This window comes from Phoenix dactylifera, chromosome 2 (assembly GCF_051530095.1).
Source record: "Phoenix dactylifera cultivar Ajwa chromosome 2, Ajwa_hap1_PhDact_Kaust_v1.1, whole genome shotgun sequence".
NCBI lineage: Eukaryota > Viridiplantae > Streptophyta > Magnoliopsida > Arecales > Arecaceae > Phoenix > Phoenix dactylifera.
Window position 1 is genome coordinate 43,010,109 of NC_143191.1, and position 22,308 is coordinate 43,032,416.

Consider the following 22,308-nt stretch of genomic DNA (forward strand, 5'->3'; position numbering starts at 1 on the left):
GTGGTGGAATCTGGCTGCTTAGTCGCTTGGGGAAGCCGATCGGAGCCGTTAAAGCAAGCTATATAAAGCCTTCGAGAGACCTTTGGGGCTTTTATTTGATCTTCTGTTTTCTCTCTTCTTTTCGGTCGCCGTCGTCGCTCTCAAGCTTTCTGAGAGGCTTTTGGAGTATTTTGGAGCTTCTCGGTGAACCTCTCGGCGAGCTTTCTCTTTTTGTTTTCTTCGGTGAAAACTCTAGGTATGCGTCTTTATCCTTTTCGGTTGCTCGGAGGAGTTCTTTTTATGTTTTCTTTTGTTTTTCCATAAGCAAGGCAATGGGATCGCCCTCGAGAGCCCTTGTGCTTAGTGCGGGCCCACCCCGAGCTTGAATTTTTTCGCCAGCGAAGGAAGCCGAGCTCAAGGGGAATCATAATCCGTATGGGATCGACTCGGACATAGGTGAAGAGGAGTTGGGCCTGATTCGAGCTTGGTTCTTCATCCCTTCTCAGTTCAACCTGGAGCTCCCAGAGCCTAGGGCTCGAGGCGATGACCCTTCTGAAGGTCGGATCGGGGTGTTTGTGGAAACACTCCGGACAGGGCCAAGGTTCCCCCCTGCATGGGTTCGTGAACGAGCTCCTGGCGACTTATCGCCTAGTCCCAGCGCAGCTTGCTCCGAACTCGTAGAGGATGATAGTTGGCTTCCTCATCTTGTGCTTTGCACATAACCTACCCTCATCGGTCCAGGTTTTTCGAAGCTGCTTCATATTGAAAGGCAACCCCGCGGACAAAGAATGATGGTACTTCTCCTTTCAGAAAAGCCGCACGCTCTTCCGAGGCGCCCCTTCCTCCATCCACGGGTGGAAGCGTAGATTTTTCTTTCTTTTCTCCGAGCAGTTGTGGGGGTTTGACCCGACCTGGGGTTCGCCGCGGGTCGCCGTTAATAACAAACTCCCCAAGCTGTCACAACTCGAGCAGGCGACTTTAGACACGCTGCTCGGCCTGGAAGAAACTTGAGGGCTCTCCGACTTGCTTAGCGAGGAGGTCCTAATGAATGTCGGCTTGAGCTCGGCTCATCCCAAGGGTAAGGGTGATGCAATCGTTTTCCTTTCTTCCTCTTCCCTTTTTGCGTTGAATTTTGACTAAGTTCCGTTGTCAGAAATTGCAGGGATGATTTTCGACCCCGAGACTCTAATGGCCAAATTACCGCAAGAGAGTGGCCGCCTCAGATGGAGCTCAGTCCGAGCAAAAGACGAAGAAAGCCCGAGTTGCTTCGGGCTCTGGTGCTAAACGACGCAAGCTTGGGATCGTCATTGCCAAACCTGCTCGGCCTGAGCCTGAGCAGGTCCTCCCGATTGAGGTCAAGCCACCCCCGCAGGCCATAGAAAGGGGCGCAGTGGAGCGGGCGGTTGCACAGCCTGCTGGAGCTCGGAGTGCCCGGAAGGTCGTCTGGTCGCCCCGATCGAGTCCCGAGATAAGAGGCGGGCTCGGGGCTCCATCTTCTGGGGGCGCAGCCTCGCCCGAAGCTTGTCCCATTTTCTTTGAGCCCGGGAGAAAGCCTTTCCAACCCGGGTACCAATTATTCGAGGATGACATGGTGCTGGAGTCCAGCGATGTCGCCCGCGAGCTCGTCCGATGCGCCCTGCTTCCGCGCGACCGAACTCAGCTGGAGGAGCTGGGGCTTATGGGGGTTGTCGACGAGGCCTATACTACTAGTATTCTGGTAAGTGATGTCACTTCTACGTGGATGCTTGACCTCGGCTAACTTCTATTTTCTTGCGCCAGTCCCTCCATCTAGTCGATATGCTGGCGAACACCGTGCTCAACTCCCGAAAGCAAATTCGGGAGCTGCGGTCGGAAGTGGGGTCGCAGAGCGGCGAAGAGAGAAAGCCGAGGCCTGAGCTGCCAATGCCGAACAGCGGCTAGGGGAGGCAGAGCAGAAGTCGGCGGCTGCCGAGCAGGGGCAGCAACAAGCCGAAGCTCTTATCAAGGTCGGGCTCGCCCAAATCTAGGGGATGGAAGCTGAGCTCCTCCAGACTCATTCGACCGCTAAAGGTCATATTTCGAAGCTGGAGTCCGCACTAGCTGACCAGAGGCGCGAGGCTGAGGCTTTAAAGCTGAAGGCCGAGGAACTCGACCGGCTCGCGAAGGAGCAAGTCCTGGGGGCCGTCCAAAACTTCCGCGAGTCCGAGCATTACTTGGACGAGCTGGCGAAGGGGGCGACTGATGCCATGATCCAGGATTTTGAGAACTGCCAGGATCAGGCCCAGAAACTCTGCCCTGGAGTCGACTTCCGCGGCTTGCGCCCATGTCTGAATGGGGGCACCGAGGCGGAGGTCGGAGTTGAAGTCGAGATAAGCGAGCATGCGGAGGCGCACGAGCCCATTGTCGAGGTGGTGGACCTTATTGAAGTCACCGCTGAGGCCAAGACAGGGGTTACCGCCGAGGCCGAGATGGAGGCTGCCACCGAGGTCGGGGCGAAGGGCATTGCCGAAGTTGAGGTGGAGGCCACCCTCGAGGTTGAGCCCGAGGTGGCCCGAGCCGGCTAAGCTTTCTTCTGCTTATTTTTCTTTTTGTAAGGTCGGCCACTTGGACCTTTTGTATTCAACCCGACCTCAAGGTTGGTTTTTCTCGTACCCGGCCCTTGGCCCTTTTAATATCAATGAAGTATGTGTTTCTTTCAGCATTCCGTACCTTTGATATCAATGAAGTATTTGAGCTCATTTTGCTTTATCTTTGAAATCTGGCTAGGCTTTCGAGCTCGTCCTGCTTTGTGTCCGGTTACCGACATTCGAACTGCGTAGCTTAGGTCTGGGCCTAGCTTGCATAGCAGGAGCCGTGTTGGTGTTCGTCGAAGTTCTTGTGCTCGGCATTCACTTCCGGCTTGGCCTTGGAGAGTTGACGGAGCCTGCTACTCCCGAGCTCGTCTGTTGGCGCACTTTAGGCGCCCAGATCGGGCATCAGGCCGGCTTCAAGTCCTTGTATAAAAATTGAGTTCGGAACTCTGTTTTGGCTTTTGTACTGTAGCTTTCTAGGACGTCTTCAGGATAGAAGGCCATTGCAAGCTTTGATGCTCTTCGGCCTTGGAGATTTCTGTAAGCCTTGCTAAGGTACCCGAACCAAGGTCGGGCCGCACTCGAACTTTTGTTGAGGTCGAGGGAGTTCGAATGCCTCCCAATTGGCACCTCATTGTGCCTCGGGCTCAGCCGTGGCATCACTTCTCGCGAACGGTCGACAGCGCCTCTTCGGCTCTTAGTCGACACTGCGAGGCGCCCCTCCACTCAGATCAGGGGCGTGCTTGTAGGTTACTGCGGTCGGGGGAGCTCTTCGGCGGCTCTCCGTTGACGCTGCAAGACGTCCCCCACTCAAATCAGGGGCGTGCTCGTAGATAGTTGCGGTCAGGGGAGCTCTTCAGCGGCTCCCCGTTGATGCCGCAGGGCACCCCCCATTCAGATCAGGGGCGTGCTCGTAGATAACTACGGTCGGGGGAGCTCTTCAGTGGCTCTTCGTTGATGCCGCAGGGCGCCCCCCACTCAGATCAGGGGCATGCTCGTAGATAGTTGCGGTCGGAGGAGCTCTTCAGCGGCTCCCCGTTGATGTCGCAGGGCGCCCTCCACTCAGATCAGAGACGTGCTCGTAGATAGCTGCAGTCGGAGGAGCTCTTCAGCGGCTCTCCGTTGATGCTGCAGGGCGCCTCTCATTCAAATCAGGGGCGTACTTATAGATAACTGCGGTTGGGGGAGCTCTTCAACAGCTCCTCGTTGATGCCGCAGGGCGCCTTCCACTCAGATCAGGGGCGTGCTCGTAGATAGCTGCAGTCGCGGGAGCTCTTCAACGGCTCCCCGTTGATGCCGCAAGGCGCCCCCCACTCAGTTCAGGGGCATGCTCGTAGATAGCTGCAGTCAGGGGAGCTCTTTAGCGGCTCTCCGTTGATGCCGCAGAGGCCCCCCTAGATCAGAGGCGTGCTCGTAGATAGCTGCAGTCGGAGGAGCTCTTCAGCGGCTCCCCGTTGATGCCGCAAGGTGTCCCCCACTCAGATCAGGGGCGTGCTCATAGATAGCTGCGGTCGAGGGAGCTCTTCAGCGGCTCCCCGTTGATGCCGTAGGGCGCCTACTCAGATCAGGGGCGTGCTCGTAGATAGCTGTGGTCGGGGGAGCTCTTCAGCGGCTCTCCGTTGATGTCGCAGGGCGCCCCCCACTCAAATCAGGGGCGTACTCGTAGATAGCTAGGGTCAGAGGAGCTCTTCAGCAGCTCCCTGTTGATGCCGCAGGGCGCCCCCCACTCAAATCAAGGGCGTATTAGTAGACAGCTGCGGTTGGAGGAGCTCTTCAGCGGCTCCCCGTTGATGCCGCAGAGCGCCCCCCACTCAGATCATGGGTGTGCTCGTTCCCACGGTCATCGGGGCCTCTTCGGCTCTTAGTCGACTCTGCGAGGCATCCCAAGATCGGATTCAGGACGTCATTATATTATAGTCGCGAACTTGCCATGAAGATGGCTAAAATATGCCAAACTAGTCGAAGCATTTCAGAAACATTTTGCAGTTCTTGGAAGCTGTTTTCATTGATAATAAATTTTGAGATTTCCAGAATGCCAGCTTTGAGGGATTGAATTACCATCCAAAGACTCCAGCTTGTAAGCTCCTGGCCGCTGGATTCGGATGACTCGGTATGGTCCTTCCTAGTTTGGGGCGAGTTTTTCCTGCTCCAGAGGTCGGGAGGCTTCAGCCTTCCTCAGAACGAGGTTGCCGACGAATCTGAGCGGCCTCTCTTGTAGTATTGTGCCGTTTTTCGCTAGTACCTCGCCATACGAATCTGAGCAGCCTCTCTTGTTTCTTCAAGTAGATTCAGGTTGCTCCGGAGCTGTGCCGAGTTGGTTGTAGCATCAAAGCCTTCGACTCGGGGCGAGGGCAACCCGACCTCGAGGGAGATGACCGCCTCTGTGCCATAAGATAGGTTGAAGGGGGTCTCTCCAGTGGAAACTCGGAAAGTCATCCGGTATGCCCAGAGAACATTGTAGAGATCGTCGGCCCACTGCCCTTTTACCCGGTCCAGTCTAACTTTGAGCCCTTGTAGGATGGTCCGATTGGTCTCTTCTGCTTTCCTGTTAGCTTGAGGATGAGCCACCGATGTAAAGCGATGATTGATGCCGAGTTCGGAGCAGAATTCTTCGAACCGAAAATTGTCAAATTGGCGGCCGTTGTCGGATATGATGACTCAGAAAAGCCCGAACCGGCAAATTATCATCTTCCAGACGAAGCTCCGCACTTTTGGTTTGGTAATTTGGGCTACAGGTTCTGCCTCGACCCACTTCGTAAAGTAGTCGATGGCGACAATGAGAAATTTTCGTTATTCTGTAGCTGGAGGAAAAGGCCCCAAGTGTCGATTCCCCATTAGGCAAAAGGCCAGGGGGCACTGATTGGCGTCAATGGCGCCGAAGGTCTGCGTTGGACATTGGCATAGCGTTGGCATCGGTCGCACTTTCAGGCGAACTCCACCGTATCCTTTCGCATTGTGGGCCAGTAATATCCCTGCCGCAGAATCTTTTATGACAAGGCTCGGTCTCCCTGATGATTTCTGCAGATCTCCTCATGTACCTTCCGCATCGCATAGTCTGCCTCCGAAGGACGGAGACACCTGAGGAGTGGCGATGTAAATGATCGGCGGTACAGCTTGCCTTCGCATATGATGTAATGAGCCGCCCAACGCTCAAGTCGTCAGGCTTCAAGCTTGTCCACGGGGAGGACTCCGTTTTGTAGGAAACATGTCAGAGGGTCCATCCAGCTCGGCTCGGTCTCTGCACACAGTACTAGCTCAAGGCCTTTTGTGCTTAGTGCCTTCAAGCACTCCAGGAAGGTGCTCTTAGGGACCTCGACCGAGCTGGACGTCGCTAGCTTCGACAAGAGGTCGGCTCTTGCATTTTCTGACTTGGAGATATGCTGGATGTCGAAGTTGCTTAAAGTTGAAGTGATGTCCCGTACCTTTTGAAGGTATTTTATCATTGATGGCTCCCAAGCTTCGAAATCTCCCAGAACTTGGCTCACCACGAGCTGAGAGTCGCTGGAAACTTTCAGGCCGGGGGCGTTAAGTTCCTTGGCCAATTTTAGTCCGGCGATCAGAGCTTCGTACTCCACCTCGTTGTTGAAAGTGGGGAACTCAAAGCGCAAGGTTTGCTCTACCACCACTCCATCCGGGCTGGCGAGGATGAGACCTGCGCCGCTGCCCTTCGAGGTCGAGGAGCCGTCGACATGTAGAATCCATGGCTGTCCGAGAGCATCTTCTTCTGCCTGGTTGAGCTCGGTTTGAGGGTCGTCCGATAAGGTGGACTCCATCAGGAAATCAGCAAGCACTTAGGCTTTGATCGCCGGTCTAGGACGGTACCCAAGATCAAAATCTTCGAGCTCAACTGCCCATTTTGCAATTCTTCCGGCTCGATCAGACCGCTGCAAAATTTGCCTCATGGGTTGGTCGATCAGCACGGTTATGGTGTGCGCCTGAAAGTATGGTCGAAGCCTACGGGCCAAGGTGACGAGTGCATAGACAGTTTTCTCTAACTTGGAATATCTAGTCTCCGCATCTCGCAGAATTCGGTTGGTGTAGAATATGGGCTTCTGACATTTATCTTCTTCTCGGACTAGTACTGAACTCACTACGGTTGGGGAGACCGCAAGATATAGGTAGAGAACCTTCCCATACTGGAGCTTTGTAAGCGGAGGAGGGGTGGCGAGGTAGCATCCGTGCTCTTCAAAGGCTTGCTGGCACTCCTCTGACCATACAAAATTCTTTGGCTTCTTGAGGACCTTAAAGAAGGGGTGGCATCGCTCAGCTGACCGGGCGACGAATCTTCCAAGGGCCGTTACCCGACCAACGAGCCGTCACACCTCTTTGATTGTCCTTGGTGGCGTCATTTCTTGCAGTGCCCGGATCTTCTCAGGATTCGCTTCAACTCTCCGTTGTGTCACCACGAAGCCAAAAAATTTTTCTGAGGTGACTCCGAAGGCGCACTTCATGGGGTTGAGCTTCATTTGATACCTTCGGAGAGTGGAGAATGCCTCATCCAGGTCGGCTATATGGTGATTGGCCGCCTGGCTTTTCACTAGCATGTCGTCGACGTAGACCTCCATATTCCGCCCGATCTGATCCTTGAAGATCTTGCTGACAAGCCGCTGATAGGTTGCACCAGCATTCTTCAATCCAAAAGGCATGACTTTATAGCAGTGAAGGCCCTTGTCAGTGATGAAGGCGGTTTTCTCCTCGTTTTCTGGTGTCATCCGGATCTAATTGTATCCGAAGAAGGCGTCCATGAAGGTTAAAAGTTGATGTTTGGAGGTGGCGTCGACGAGCTGTCAATCCTTGGAAGAGAAAAGCTGTCCTTTGGACAGGCTTTATTCAGGTCGGTGTAGTCCACGCATATGCGCCACTTTCCGTTGGCTTTCTTCACAAGGACAACATTAGCGAGCCAATCGGGGTAAGTGACCTCCCTGATAAAGCCAGTCTTAAGGAGGTTGTTGACCTCTTCGGTCACCGCCTGCTGCCGGTCTATTGCACGACTCCGCTTCTTCTGCCTGACCGGCTTGTGGGTTGGGTGTACCTTGAGTCGGTGGACCATCACCTCAGGGTCTATCCCAGGCATGTCAGCAGGCGACTAAGCGAACATGTCCGCATTGGCCCGAAGAAATTCAATCATATGAGCTCGCATTTCTGGGCTCAAGCCAGACCCAATCTGCACAGTCTGCTCGGGTCGGTCATCCCTCAAGAAAATGCAGAGTGGCTCGTTGGGCTCACTTCGTTGCTATCTTGGTTCATCCCGCACTTCCAACCCTTCAATGGGTAGTGCTTGAGAAGGGAGCTCGGCTAGCTGCTTGCCTTTGAGTGCAGTCATGTAGCACTACTTTGCTGCCGCCTGATCTCCTTGGATTTCACCGACTCCTCGTCTTATGGAAAACCGCATGAGCAAGTGGTAGGTAGACACCACAGCTTAGAGGGCGTTCAGCCCTGGTCGGCCAAGGATGGCGTTGTAGACCGAAGCGACCCGAACCACAAGGAAGTTTAACTTCACAGTGCTTTCTCGGGAAGCCTTCCGACCATGACTGGTAGGCTGACGACCCCTTCGACGGGTACAGAATCTCCTATGAACCCAACTAGGGGAGTGCTCATTTTTTCAAGTTGCGCTTCAGTCATTCCCATCTTTTGGAAGGCATCATAAAACAAGACGTCTGCAGAACTTCCATTATCCACCAAAACTCTTTTTACATCATAGTTTGCTATGGTAAGAAAAATAACTACAGTGTCATCATGGAGGGTTTCAACACCCTTCAGATCTTCGTCGGAAAAGAAGATGACCTCTGCGGTGCACGGGCGCTTCGAAGAAGCTCCTTCTCTCTAGGCTGACACCTCAGGTGTTTCTGGTTGCCTTCCGCCGATTGTGTGGATAACGACCGCAACAGGCCGGTTGTTGTTTTGCTCCTCGGGTCATGGTTATGTTCCTCAGACGCCCTCCTTTCAAATCAGCCTATGATAAACCGACTCAACCGGCCCCGGCGGATGAGTGCCTAATTTCATCACGGAGCTGGTAGCAGTCCTCCGTATCATGGCCGTAGTCTTTGTGGAAGCAGCAGTATTTGTCTGAGCGCTTCCGCGACGCTAAGAGCTGCATCTTTGGCGGGGGTCGGAGGTAGCCTCGACCCTCGATCTCCATCAGAATCTCAGCTCGGGTAGATGTGAGGAGTGTATTTCCCAAACTTCCGAATGGAAGTGTATTTACTGAGCTTTTGGGAAGGAGACCTCAGGCGAACCGGGCTCCTGGGCCGAGGAGGATTCTTCTCGCGCTGGGGAGATTTGCTCCTTGGCCGAGAGCGCTCCTCGTGGCGCTTCTTCTGCATTTTAGCAGGCTGCTCGGCTGCCTCGCGCCGAGAGGCTATGGCTTCCTCAGCCTTGGTGTACTTCCAAGCTTAAGCCAACATTTCTGCAAAGTTGGCGGGGAAGCTTTTCTCGATGGAGAAAAGAAACTTGTAGGACCAAGCTACAGTCATCAATGCCGACATGGCGATGGACTGGTCAAGATCGCGAACCTCCCATGTAGCCGAGGTAGGAGTTCTTCCCTCTGTTTAATGGCGAAGAGGAAGTCTAAGGTCCGGCGCTGACGCCGGCTTGCAGCAAAGTGGGTGGCGAGCTGCCTTTCCAATTGCTCGAAGGAGAGGATCGAGCTGGGCTTCAACCCAGAGAACCAGAGGCGAGCTGCCTTGCGAAGAGTTGCTAGAAAGGCCCTGTAAAGTAGGGCACCTGTAGCCCCTTGGAGTGTCATGAGGGCCTGTAGCTCTCCAGATGATCCAGAGAATTAGATGAGCCGTCATATGGCTCCATTTGCGGCATCTTGAACCTCTGGGGGATCGGCTCATCAGCGACCCACTGAGGAAATGGAGACTCGGTTGTGAAGTCGACGTCGCACTTCGGAGCTTGATCTCGAAGCGTTTGGATCTATCGCTCCAACTCCTCGACTTTTTTGTTGAGCCTAGGTAGGGGTGTCGTTGCCTGTGGTCGACGGGGCCTCTTCGGCTCTTGATTGACGCTACAGGCAGCTCGGCACAGGGCGGACCCCGCCTCTGATAGTTGCTCCCGCGATCGGGGCGTCGGCCTTCGGTGCAGGCTCTCAGGGCGGCGGCTGCGCGGCAAGCTTTCTTGACTTGGGGATCGAGCTCGATAAGAGCTTTGATGGTGGCAAGGCTCCCTTTCCTCGTCCATCGTGCGCTGCCTGGCAGGAGAACAACGCCGCGGGTGACGTCCCGTGGACTCACGCCCGCGAAGAGGGGGTGCAGATTGGACCCCACCTCGCTACAGGCCTTGGACGGCCGCGGCCAGTGTTTGGACCTGCTGAAGAAGCAAATCAAATTGCTCTGGCTGGACATGAGGAATCTGATCCGCTGGTGCAGGTGCTGCAGGGGGTGGACTTTGAAGGGAGTGGTTGGGCGTTGGTACCCGGTTGCCTGGGGCTCCATGACTCCTTAAGCTCATGATCACGACTCTAGCCCTCCTTCTAGCACCAAATATTATGGTTCAAATTTGGCCCGACGGTGACCACACCGGAGGAGTCGAAGGAGCTATCAAAATGTTGAGGAAGAGGGTGAGCCACCTCCTGCGTGATGGCGTACGTGCACAAAGCCTCACCGGTAGTCCGGTGAGGGTTCTCCGACGCTCAAGTTAGAGTGGATCTCAAATGGATCAAAAGTCCCCTATGCGTTGCCCGATGGGTCTATTTATAGTCCCTGTAGAGGTGCCCAGGTAGCGGAGGTATGGCCCGTTCTCATCATGAGAGGAGACGGCTTCAAGCCAGATGACACGTAGCTAGAGCTTGCTTGAGGCGCACGGTACAGTCCGTTCTTGTGAACGGTAGGGCGTTGACAATTGTAGCAGGGTATGGCTGAAGCAGTATGGCGTTGTCCTTGACTGGCGTTAGCCAGCAAGCAAAGCATGGCGCGGAAGCGTTGCAATGTACGGCCACGTAGGCGAGCGTGGGCAGGCTCATGAATGTGGCCGTAGGCAAGACCGAGCTCAGTGAGAGGTCGCATCATATATTTGGCGAGGTCGGCTTGTCGGATACTGAGGTCGGCCTAGCATCCCTGATTCCGAGGTGTGCTCGGTAGAGCGCCCCGAGCCCGAGAGTTGGGGTGCGTTATTGGATAAGGCACCACGAGTTCGGTCGGGGCGCGTCAGCAAATATAAGGGCGCCCCGGGCTCGCAAGGGCGCATCGGCGAATATAAACGCGCCCCGTGCTTGGCCAGGGCACATTGGCGAGCATAAAGGGGGCGCCCCGAGCTCAATCGGAGCGCGTCGGCGAATATACCCATGGTCGAAGGAGCCCTTGGGTTCATAATCCGATCAGTTGGGCGTCCCGAGCTCAGGCTCGGGTCGTTGCTATGAGCATCAGAAAAAGGTTGACGCAAATCGTAGCAGCGAAGAGACCCGTCTGAGGTCGGCTGAGCTCTCGACGAAGTCCGAGCTCGGATTGACTCTTAGCGAGATCGAGGCCCGGCTCAACCGATGCTGAGGTTTATTTGGCTAAAATTGGATGGCCCTATTGTAGTGAGCAGGACAATCCATTTTGCCCCCCATCAAGTATCATCAGTCAAGTCTCTTCCATCAGATATGTGGTTGATTATAGCAAAGGTTTCAAGGAAGGATTTAGCAAATTTATGGCCAGTTGTAACCTATTATCAACCCTCTAGAAATCGTTCTTAGAGAGGAATATTTTTCCTCTTGTTAAAAGTTAACATGTTCCCTCTTCATCTAAACTTTCATAAAGTCTATCTAAATTTTGGAGGGTCGATTTCTTTATGCAAAAAACTAGCATATGGCCAACTGGTGCACTGCCTCATTTGCTTTGTTCAGGAATTTAAAATCATTTCATGTGGTTTAACATCCAACCCTTCCTGGTTTTACCCAGAATTTACCTCCTCAAGCTCGTACATAACATGGCTGATTTTGGTGATTGAGGTTGACATCAGGTGCACAACCTTTCAAAATATTATGGCTATTCAGATATTCCACAATATGAACTTAAGTAACTAATGCAGAATAAATTTATGACACAGAAAAAGAGAGCACATTTTTGACCAAAGCTACTTTAACTCAAGAAAAACAAAAATCTACAAAAATTATAACTGTCTTTTTTGCTGTAAAAATGTTATATATATATATATATATATATATATATATATATATATATATATAGTTTGATATCAAGTTCGCATCATTATCACAGCTTGTCAGAACATACAAGAAGTTGAGAAATTTTAAGTTATTTTTTTATGACTTTGAAGATCTATTAGATGGACCCACTGTTCAGGTTTAGATACACTGCAAGATAGAAGATAATGTTGCCTATAAGGAAACCACAAACTAAGAATTAGATGTAATTTCTGATGCAAATATTGCATGCCTATTTACACGAAGAGAACAATGAGAACCTGTTTACACCTAGAGAATTATGTCTTATCACATTTATTATGTTTTTAAATGGCATCTCATGATGTTCAGATATATGAAATTACAATCACTTAAAATTTAACTCATAAGACAATAACCAAAAATAATTACTCATCATCTTCAACACATTATTGTGATAAACTGTAGCCATCGAGATAAAAAGTTCTTTCAGCATCCTGTTAAAGTAAGAGAGCACAAATGCATATATATACAGAGTGAATTGAAACATAAGTAGTAGTATCCTATATGGTTTTCCAATATCTTGGATGGAGTTGTACAGGAACCAAGAGAATTAGCATTCTTAAAAAGTTCCATAGATCTCAAAATGTTCTAAGATGAGTTTCCAATACCTATGAAAAATGATTTAATTGAAGTTAAAACTGAAGAACGAGTTTTTGTATTTCCAGATAGTGAAAGTTGATAATCAACGGACAAAATAAAAGTGAACAAGAAATAAAAGCAAGTAGGATGTATTAAAGTCGCATTTACTAGAATATTAGAATGTGTCTTGAGATATGCTTGAACCATTGATTTCTTGAAAATAAAACCAAGAACAATAATATAATCCAGTGAGAACATATGTTAAAGGCCATTCATCAAAGTATTCCCCATTGTTCAAATAGAAGAGAAAAAAGGGACAACATTAAAATGAATCCAGTACAAGTTCAAGATCAACATATGTAGTTTACATGTACTTCGAAAGGCGAACAGCGTGGCGGACTGAGTCGCTTCCTTCGCAGCACATCATTCTGGAGCCGTCACTTGGGGGGCATTGGAGCATGTGCCATCGGCACTAGAGCGTATTTTGTACGGTGACTATTCCGGGCGTACTCATGGCCGTATGTAGGAAGACACCGATACACCAAAATAAAAAATATGTTGTCTATCACCTATTAAGTGATGTGTTCACGTATGCTGTTAGCCAAAATAACATCAGTAATCCTGAACCACAAACTAATCATTGTTTCTCTAACAGTCATGTATACTACTGTGATATAATGTGGTAGTCATCAGTCTAGACAAAATAACATTGGATCAGATATGACCAATACTTCAACCTCTCTCTCTCTCTCTCTATCTATCTATCTCTGAAGAGAACAAATTAAGATGTTCCTGTGATGGTAGGCCACAAAATCATGCAAAAAAAAAAAAACCAATGTTGGATGACATAAGTGCTTATAGGTAATGAAAGGCCTTTTTGCCTCAAGTTATCAATGCAAATCATAGGGATTACAAGAGTTTGGCCAGAAAGTTCCAATTCCATCTGAACTAAATCCAAAATAATGACTGTTTTATTGGTCTTGGTAGTCCCAAGTAGTGTTTGGCCAATATAGATCATCTTAAAATCTTTATATTCAAGTAATTAATGCCATTTTTTATGTAATTTCTCCATTTTGGAGTTAAGAGAACAGAAGCTTACTCACGAGGAATAAATTCAACCTCCAAGAAGCATTTTGCTCAAACTCGACATGGAATTTTCAAGTTCTAAAAGCATTGAAGCATTTATATTTTGTATATAGCAATAGGCATTTTTTTAAGGCTTAAGGGACTTTCTGGGTGCTTGTAAGTTCCACGAGCGAAAATATGAGGATAGAGGTTTATCAAGTAGGGCCTTCTGAAGAGTACATTCACTAGATTTGAGTGTAAAGTTGTAAAACTTGACCTCAAATTTCCCATATATTTTTATTCTCACAGTCTCAAATTGTCACCAAATGACATCAGCAGATGTAATGATGTGTTACACTCTGCAAACATGAATTCCAATATGTTGAGTTCAAAAAAGTATTATTTGATAGCTTTGGCCCAAAATGAGTTGAATATACACCTGAAAATCCAACAGAGACAATATGCTCTGGGATAATTCTGATACATTTTCTTAGCCCCTTTTTCTATAAAGAATTTTTCTTTAAAACTTTTATAGCACATTTAACATTCCTCAGTTAAAATAGCAAAATAAGAGGCAAAACAACCAAAATCAAAACTCATTCAACCCCACCAGAACAGAGTTGCCAATCATTGCCTAAAGTTATCAATTGCTAAAATGATAGCATGGCTAATAATTGCTTGCCTAAGGCTCAAGTAACTAGTTTGTGAAGCTGCATAGAAACTTGGACATGTTTTATCGTCTAATTTGCTTATATTCAGTTACTGTTTGCTGAGATGAAGACCAGTCTAGCTCACCCTTTTTTCTAGTTATTTATAGATCATCATGAATAATACACTTAACGTGTTGTTCATTAACAGGTATACCTGGATAACAGTATATGCTTCAAAAAATTAAAAACGCAATTAAAATATTATAGTCCAATGAAGTGGCAACTTTAGACACTTTCAAACCTAGAAGAGGCCTTAACATATAATTCCGTCAATCATTAATAGCTATAATGCAAAAATAAAAAAGGATAATGGTAAATGAACAAACGGGTAACAGTTTCTCTTAACACTAAAGCGTGCAGGCAAATACTTTTAATTTTTCCAACCTATTCATTGAAGCATCCCCCTATGAGAACAAATTACTGATATTAAGACACTCGTACCACAACCAGCAGGAATTTATTTTTAAAAAAAAAAAATCTTGAATGAAATCCATAGAAACACCAACAAATATTTAAAAAAGTTACCTTTCCCTTAAAAAAGAGATTGCCGCCCCTCTTCCCGACTCCAATCCGCTGCTCAATGACACAATTCTCTCATTCGAGCAACCAAATAAAGATATTGGAATTCAAAACGACAAGATCAACGTGAAAAGAAATTTAGAACAAGAAAAGAAATCAAAACCTTTGGGTTTTCCCGGATGGCCGCCGCCGAGGCGGAGAGCGCGAGAGGCGCCACTGATGAAGCCATTCGATCTGAAGAAGAATTTAACAAGAAATTAAAAATAACTGATCTTGAAAAAAAGACCAGAGAAATCGCGAAACTCGAAATCGATACGATACCTGATCTAAAGACCCACAAAATCAAAAACCCTAATTGACGCCAAGGCTGAGCAAGGGAGGGATCTTGCGAGCGATAAGATCACTGGCGACGCCTATATAGCGTTGCGGAGAGAATGGCAGCTGGTTGCCTATCGGAGGGCCACGGGCTTCGTACTCCGTCATAGGCATACGGATCCCGTGTTTCGCGGTAGCTTTAAGAAACAGGGGCCTTCTTTCCGGAAGTTGAGACAAGCGTAACATCACAGCCAATCGTTTGGTAAATGGCGACGGTCCATCGTATATCATGTGGATGGGCGGCTGTGATCTCACCGTGATTTTTCCGAAGTAGGAAAGGGATCCATTCGATCGTGGAGGAGGATAAGGACACCGGCGGTGAGGAGGCACACTCAGGATTCGAATGGTTTCTCCGCGTCCAGCCGTAGATGGCAAAACGTTGGGCGGCGAACGAACGACAATAAAGAAAATAAAATGGTGTTGCGTAAAGCGTTGAACGCGAGACTCTTGTGAGTTGGTGGTATTTAAAAAAAAAAAAGTCGTCGATATAAAATATATATATATATATATATATATATATATATATATATATATATATATATCCTATGGGCTACAAATAAGTTGTCCATATCTTAATAGATAAAATACGCACGAAATGAAATATGATTAATTTTTACCACAGAAAAGAAATATAATTAATTGCAATTAATGGCTACAATTAAATAGAGAAAAAAAAGAAAAAAGGACAAGTTAGAATTTAGAAGACAACTAAGATAAAACGTGAAAGGAGACAACTGAAATGGGAAGAAACCGATATAATGGTCAAGAAAAAAGAAAAAAGAAAAAAGAAAAAAAAATTGAAACAGGACTTTTGAGTTAGAATTTAGAAGTTTTGAATTCTTATGATTAAAATGAAAAAGGACAAGTTTTCTAATTCATTAATAGAGTTCAACTTTTTAACGTATTTTTTTTCTAAAATTAGTGTTTTCACTCTCATGATTTATATATTTTCATGTTTTAGTTTTAAAAAAAACTCACAAGCGAGAAATATTTTAAACTTCAGAGATTGTTTTTTTTTTTTTGCTGAAAACGGATGCTTCATACCGTACGGATACGAATACACCCAATAAGATCAAAATACAATACCTCACGGAGTGCCAATGGCGGCTCCGCCTCCCCCGACCAGAGGGCATACCCCGAGTGGTGGGCCGCATGGGCAGCCACCCAATCGGCTGCCCCATTGGCCTTCCTGAATACATGCTTGGCCAGAATGGCCCCCCCTCACTCATCATCACAATATCGCGAATCAAGGGATGGTCTGTGCTCTCACCCCCCAATCCCCTCTGAATCCACCGGACAACAGTGGCCGAGTCACCCTCCAAAATAATCGAGCTGGCCCGCAGTACTACCCGCGCATGTCGAAGGCCTGCCCAGGCTGCACGCAGCTCTGCTCCAGGCACCGATATATCAAACAACTGACAGCCACCTGCGGCCACTACTCTGGAATGCGGGCCCCGTATGACAAAGCCTGCACCGCCTCGCGTGCCACCATCCAAAACCGACCCATCGAAGTTGACCTTGAGGAAGCTCAAGGGTGGGGGCACCCAGGTGAAAAACACCAACTGAGAAGCTGCCGAAGCAGGAGGGAACCCCAGGTGCCCCGAGCTGTCAAAGGTCTGTCTGTATGAGGGGCGGGTCTGATCTCCGAGGCCTCTGCTCGAGCGAGCTTTGCCGCAAACCTCGGTGACACCCTGCGCTCACCAAGAGTGCGAGCATTCCTTGCCAGCCAGATCTGAAGTGCTGTGCAAGTAGCTCTAATGCCCTTCTCGCGGGTCCATAAACTGGCTAACCACTGCCGTATCACCCTGAGAAACTGTAGCCGCTCACTCCGGGCCCCCTGCGGGATCCCAGCCCACTGCCATGTCGACCTCGCCCATGTACACTGGAAGAGCACGTGGTCCGCTGACTCCTCAGCTCCGCACGTCCCGCACTCAGCTGGGACCCCCCAACCTCGCCTGCTCAGCTCTACTCTCGTAGGAAGTCGGTTCCATAACACCTTCCATAGAAAGAGAGCTACCCTCGTGTGAAGTCCGGACCTCCAAATCCAAGTGCAGTCCGGCCCCGGCTCGTACCCTGGCTGAATGACGCGCGTGAGGTCTCCCAGCCTGACACTGGCCCGGCTCGAGGTGCCCCACACCCTGACATCTAGCCCCCCGCATCCTGGTAACGGGAGGGATCAAATCCTCGCAGCTAGGTGTACCCCGAACAATAGCCTGAGTCTGGCCTCATCCTATACTGCCCCTCCTGGTGCAAGGAGGTCGCACACCCGTAGCCCCTCAACTGCCTCTGTGTCAAACATAGTCGGCCAACAGCTCAGGGCCAAGGAGTCCACCCATGAGTCGCTGGTCACATCAATACTCCGGCCGTCGCTAATCAGAACCCTGATGTGTGCCGATACTGATGGCAGGTACCTCCCGATCTCACGCCACATGAAGGAGACTCGGCGACCCCGCTGTGCCAACCCTGAAGCCCCTCGGCCATATCTGGCTGCCATCACCTGACTCCAGAGGCCGTGTGGCTCTAATATGAATCGAGCCGCATGCCGAGCGATGAATGCCTCGCGCCTCTCAATAAGGGACTGCACTCCCAGACCACCCTCACTAGTGGGACGGCAAACCTGCTCCCAGGCGACCAGGTGCACTCCGTGACCTCCACCGTATGACCCCCACTGGAAGTTCCGAAGAAGGCGCTCGATCCTTAACAGGATCGTCTTGGGAACCACTGTGTTGGCCATGAGATACACCGGTATAGATCCCAGCACTGCCCTGACCAGTGTGACTCTCCCCATCATGGATAATGAGGACGCCCTCCATCCCTCCAGCCTGCTCTGGACCCACTGCACCAAACCGGAGCACTCTGCCACCCGTAGCCTCCGGCCAGTAATAGGCACGCCTAGATAGGTAAGCGTCCCTTCCTGCTCCGGTATCTGGAGGATCCCTCTGATCTCCTGTCTGACTCCGCTCTCTGTGTTGGGGCTGAAAGAGATGGTAGATTTGGAAAAATTCACTCTCTGGTCGGACGCCGCGCAGTAGGCCGCCACCACTCTGCGAAGGACCCGAGCCTCTGTAGTCTGTGCCCTGGCCAGAAGAAGACAGTTGTCAGCAAAAAGTAAATGGGTGATAGGGCGAGCCCCCATGGCTGGGGTATAGGCCTCCAGCTCCCAGCTGGCGCACACTCTCTACAAAGACCGGGATAAAAAATCAGCACAGATAATAAACAAGTAAGGGGATAAGGGACATCCCTGCCGTAGCCCTATGGAGGACTTGAAGTAAGGTGATGGTGTGCCGTTGACCAAGATAGAAAACTTTGGCCCCCGAACACACCCCATAACCCAGCCGATCCACTGCCTGGGGAAGCCGTACGCCTCCAACGCCCGCTGAAGAAAGCTCCACCTGATCCTGTCGTAAGCCCGCTCCATATCCAACTTGACTGCCATCAGGCTGTGCCGCTTCGATGCTCGTCGGAGATCCCACATCATTTTCTGGGCCAACATAACATTATGGGAAATATTTCTGCCGGCCACAAAGGCCCCCTGCTCCTGGCTAATGATGCCAGGCAAGAGGGGCTTTATTCTGCCTACCATAATTCTTGCGACAACCTTGTATAGGGTTGTGCACAAGCTGATGGGCCTAAAGTGACAAGGTTCAGCCGCATTTTGGCGTTTAGGTATTAGCGTGATGAAGGTGGCCTTCCAGTCCTCAGGCATGCTGCCTGGGCAAAAAAACACTGGATAGCCTCCACCACCGCTAGTCGGATAATACTCCAATACTGTTGAAAGAAGAAGGGGGGGAAACCATCAGGTCCCGGGGCCTTGTCTGCGGCCAAGGCCCATACCGCCTCCTGTACCTCCTGTGCCGACACTGGCCGGGTCAGGGATACACTCTCAGCATCACAAATACACACGTCCGCCGTTAGAGGGGGGTCCCCATCACTGGCCTCCTCATCCTCCGTCCATCTAGTACGAAAAAAATCGAGTAAGACCTGTCGGATGGCAGGCTCACCCTCCACTCGATGTCCAGACCCAGCTCGCAGAGAGTGGATCATGCTCCTCTATCTCCGGATAACCGTCGACCGATGAAAGAACCTGGTGTTACGATCACCTTTGCTTACCCACTGCACCCGAGATTTCTGTCGCCAGAATATCTCATGCTGCCGTAGTAGCGAGTGGTGAGTCGCAAGAAGTCCCCGAAGATTGGCCATATCGTCCTCCGGAAGCACGCCTCCTAAGTCTTCCTTCCTCTGTAGCTCAGCGATCGAAGTTTCAACCCCCTCCAGTCGCCGGAAGATATTGCCCACAACCTCACGGTTCCATCGGCGAAGGCGCCGTTTAGTCAGCTCAAGTTTGCGTGAGACCCGTTGCATGGCATCGCCGTGCACCGGGGCCCGCCACGCGTCGCAAACAATATCCCAGGACTGGGGGTACGACAGCCAAACCTTCTCAAAGCGGAAGGGGCTGCGATGCGTAGGGCCTGATGAGGTGGACAGTAGCAGTGGGCAGTGGTCCGAGGCAAGTGACTAACCCGGCCTGTAGGGAAACGGAGGATCCAATCAGGGGACGCAAGGGCCCTATCTAATCGCTCCCAAACCCTAGCACTGCCCAACTGATTATTGCACCAGGTAAACTGTGGTCCCGTGAAACCCAAATCTACCAGGCCGTTCCGCGACACAAAATCCTGAAACTCTCTCCTGTCCACTCGATCCGTGAAGGCAGCGCCCCCCCGCTTCTCATCCTCACTCTGGATACAGTTGAAATCACCAATTGCTACCGCCGGAATGCCCTGGGCGGTCAGGTTGGTGATCTCCTGCCAGAGGACTCTCCTGGCCCGGTGGTCCGTACTAGCATACACACCACACAGTACCCATGGAGCGGCGTCGGGTCGTGATACGATCATAATTACTTGTTGGGAGCAGTTGTGGAAAACATCGACTGTCGCCACACCCCGCCTCCATAGAACCAAAATGCCTCCCGACAGCCCCTGGGAATCGACTGCATAGGTCTCCCAATCCCTCTCCATGCGTCGTCTCAAACGACTGAGCCCATCGCCCGATAAGCAGGTCTCACATAGGAAACAGATCTCTGGACTATGGACCTGTACTAGTCGTTTGAAGGCAGACATGAAGGACGGCTTGACCGCCCCCCTACAATTCCAAGCAAGTATCATCATGGGTCACAGTCCACATAGTCGGCCTCAGACTCATCCTCTCCCAGAGTCGCGGGGCCATCCTCAGGCGCGGCGCCCCGGCAGTCTCGCCCCTCCTCCTCGCCACCAGCTACGGATACGACCCCCATAACTGCTGCCCTGACACGCTGCACGGCAGTAGAATGGTCTGTACCTCCCCTAATGGCGGTACCTCAGCCATGCTCCCCTCCGCGTGTGGGGTGGGGTAGTCCCCCACCACACACCTACCTGGGGTAGCGTCCTCCCGCACCCCCGCAGCTGGGGGGGGGGGGGGGGGTGGGCCAAAGCGGAAAACTCCATCCGGGCCACCCCCAGGGTCCACGAAAGCATCCCACAGTCGCGGCTCGCTCGGCACACCCACCATGGGGTGGTCCTGGCCGTCAGCCTGCGAGGGCCCCAGATCCACCGCCAGCTCCTGGCGTGGTGGGCTAAACTGGAAGGGCCCTACTGGTGCCACAGGTCCCCCAGCCATGGTCAGCTCGTCCTAGGCCAAGGGAACCGGGTCAAACAGATCCCTCGAACCCAAGGCTGGCTGGGCAGAGTCCCGTGGGCCCCCACCAGCCAGGCCCTGGGTCGCTTGGGCCCCCGTGCTAGCCCCAAGGCTCGGAGCCATCAGGGCCTGCGGCCTCATAGCGAGTTGGGCCCGCGGGCCCTGTCGTTCCAAAGAGCTCGCGCCCCGCTCAATGGGAAGGACCCCAGCAACGGGCGCGCCCTCAGCAATGGGCGCGCCTGCGACAGCAGGCGCGGACACCGTGCAGGGCGCGCCAGCGGCCAGCAGCACGCCACCTACGCCTGGCGCGTCGTCGGGGAGCGGCGCGCCGCGGCGCAGGGCGCGCCGATCAAGCGGGCCGGCCCACGGCTGCGGCGCCCAGCCCGCTGGGCCCGTGCGCGTTGGGCCTGCCCAATGTTTTGGGTGGACAGGCCTGGGCCCCCTTGTGGGCCAAGGCCCGCTAGGGGCCTGGGCCGTTTTTGAGTTTGGGCCCGGGCCACGACCGCCCCGCTGGGCCCAGGGTCGGCCCGCGGGAGGGCCAGGTCGACCGAGACGACCGGGTCGGCCCGCCGGCTTGGCCCCGGTTCGATCGAGTCGGGTCCCGAGTCGCCGACCAAGGCAACCCGGACAGGGCCTGTTAGGGGGGCCGGGGCCGGCCTGTCCCCACCACTGGCCAACGGCGACCGGCGGCGCGCGACTTTCGTTGGCTTCTGCCAACCGTCGGTGTCCGCCGGTGACGCCGGCGAGGTCGGGCAGACCGCAGGGGGTGGCGACCGAGTCGATGACGACCCAGGCCCCTTATCGGGCCCAATCATCTCCCCCGATCGTGGCGGAGGGTTCTCCCGTGGAACTCTCCGCCGTGTCGCCACCATCCAAGGGCCATAGACTGGCCCTTGGTTCTCCTCCTCAGTGGCCGGAGGCGTCTGGTCTGTCCCGCCTTCAGGGTCCACCGCTCCCGAGGATGAGCCGCCCGCGGCTCGGCCAGTCGCCGGAAAACGGCAGGCGGCGGCGTCCGCATGACCCATGCGCCCACACCGGGGGCAGAGCGCCGGCACGTTTTCGAAGACGAAGGGCTGCCAGCGCACCTTCGTCATTCCCTGGATCAAAACCCCCGGCAACAGGGGCCGTGGTGTCGATAGCCACCTTTACACGGACAAATCCCATGGCCCCCTATTGCTCGGTGACCCCGTCCACCGCAATCGGCCGGCCCGCCTTAGCCGCAATGTGGAGGATGGTCGAGGTCGACCAATACTCCGGTGGAAGGCAGGGCAGGCGAAGCCAAACCAGCGCCGTCTTCACCGTGTCGGCGTTCGGCTCAAAATCCGGGACCCATGGGCTCATGGCGAGGAGCTGCCCCGCCACCACCCACGGGCCCTCGCTCAGGGCACGGTCCCGGTCCTCCGTCGACCGGAATCGGAGGGCGAGGTGGTCGTCCGCGAGCGGGACGGCCACCACGTCTTTCAGTTTTGCCCGGGCAGCCACGTCTCTGGCCACCCACTCCGCCGGGATGCGGCGGCCGAAGCTGCGCGCCACCAGTGCTCGTCCCTTCCATTTCAGCCGGGCCGCCGCTATTGGCTCCTCCGGTAGTCGGAGGACGTCCGGGAAGCGGCGGCTCAGCCGCTCCACCTCCGCGGCCGTGGGCCTTTGAGTAACCCACGGCCCCGGCCGTGACCAAGCACCGGAATTACCCCCGCGC

The 22,308-nt window shown here is 52.3% G+C and overlaps 1 protein-coding gene across 4 annotated transcripts in view; it reads right to left on the bottom strand.

Annotated features, from left to right (window-relative positions):
* LOC103703656 (aspartate aminotransferase, chloroplastic) overlaps positions 1-15,051 on the bottom strand; it is a 27,429-nt gene extending 12,378 nt beyond the window's left edge. For 2 of the 4 annotated variants that reach the window (XM_088716504.2, XM_088716506.2), the window contains exons 1-3: positions 14,889-15,046; positions 14,731-14,801; positions 14,574-14,621 (exon numbers count right to left, since the gene is read on the bottom strand). In XM_088716504.2, coding sequence (XP_088572630.2) covers positions 14,574-14,621; positions 14,731-14,796 — 114 coding nt within the window. In that variant the 5' untranslated portion in view covers positions 14,797-14,801; positions 14,889-15,046. Of the gene's footprint in view, positions 1-12,641; positions 12,843-14,573; positions 14,622-14,730; positions 14,802-14,888 lie in introns of all 4 variants that reach the window. The other 2 variants (XM_088716505.2, XM_008786579.6) reach the window with 2 other exon arrangements.
* Between the last annotated feature and the right edge of the window lie 7,257 nt (positions 15,052-22,308).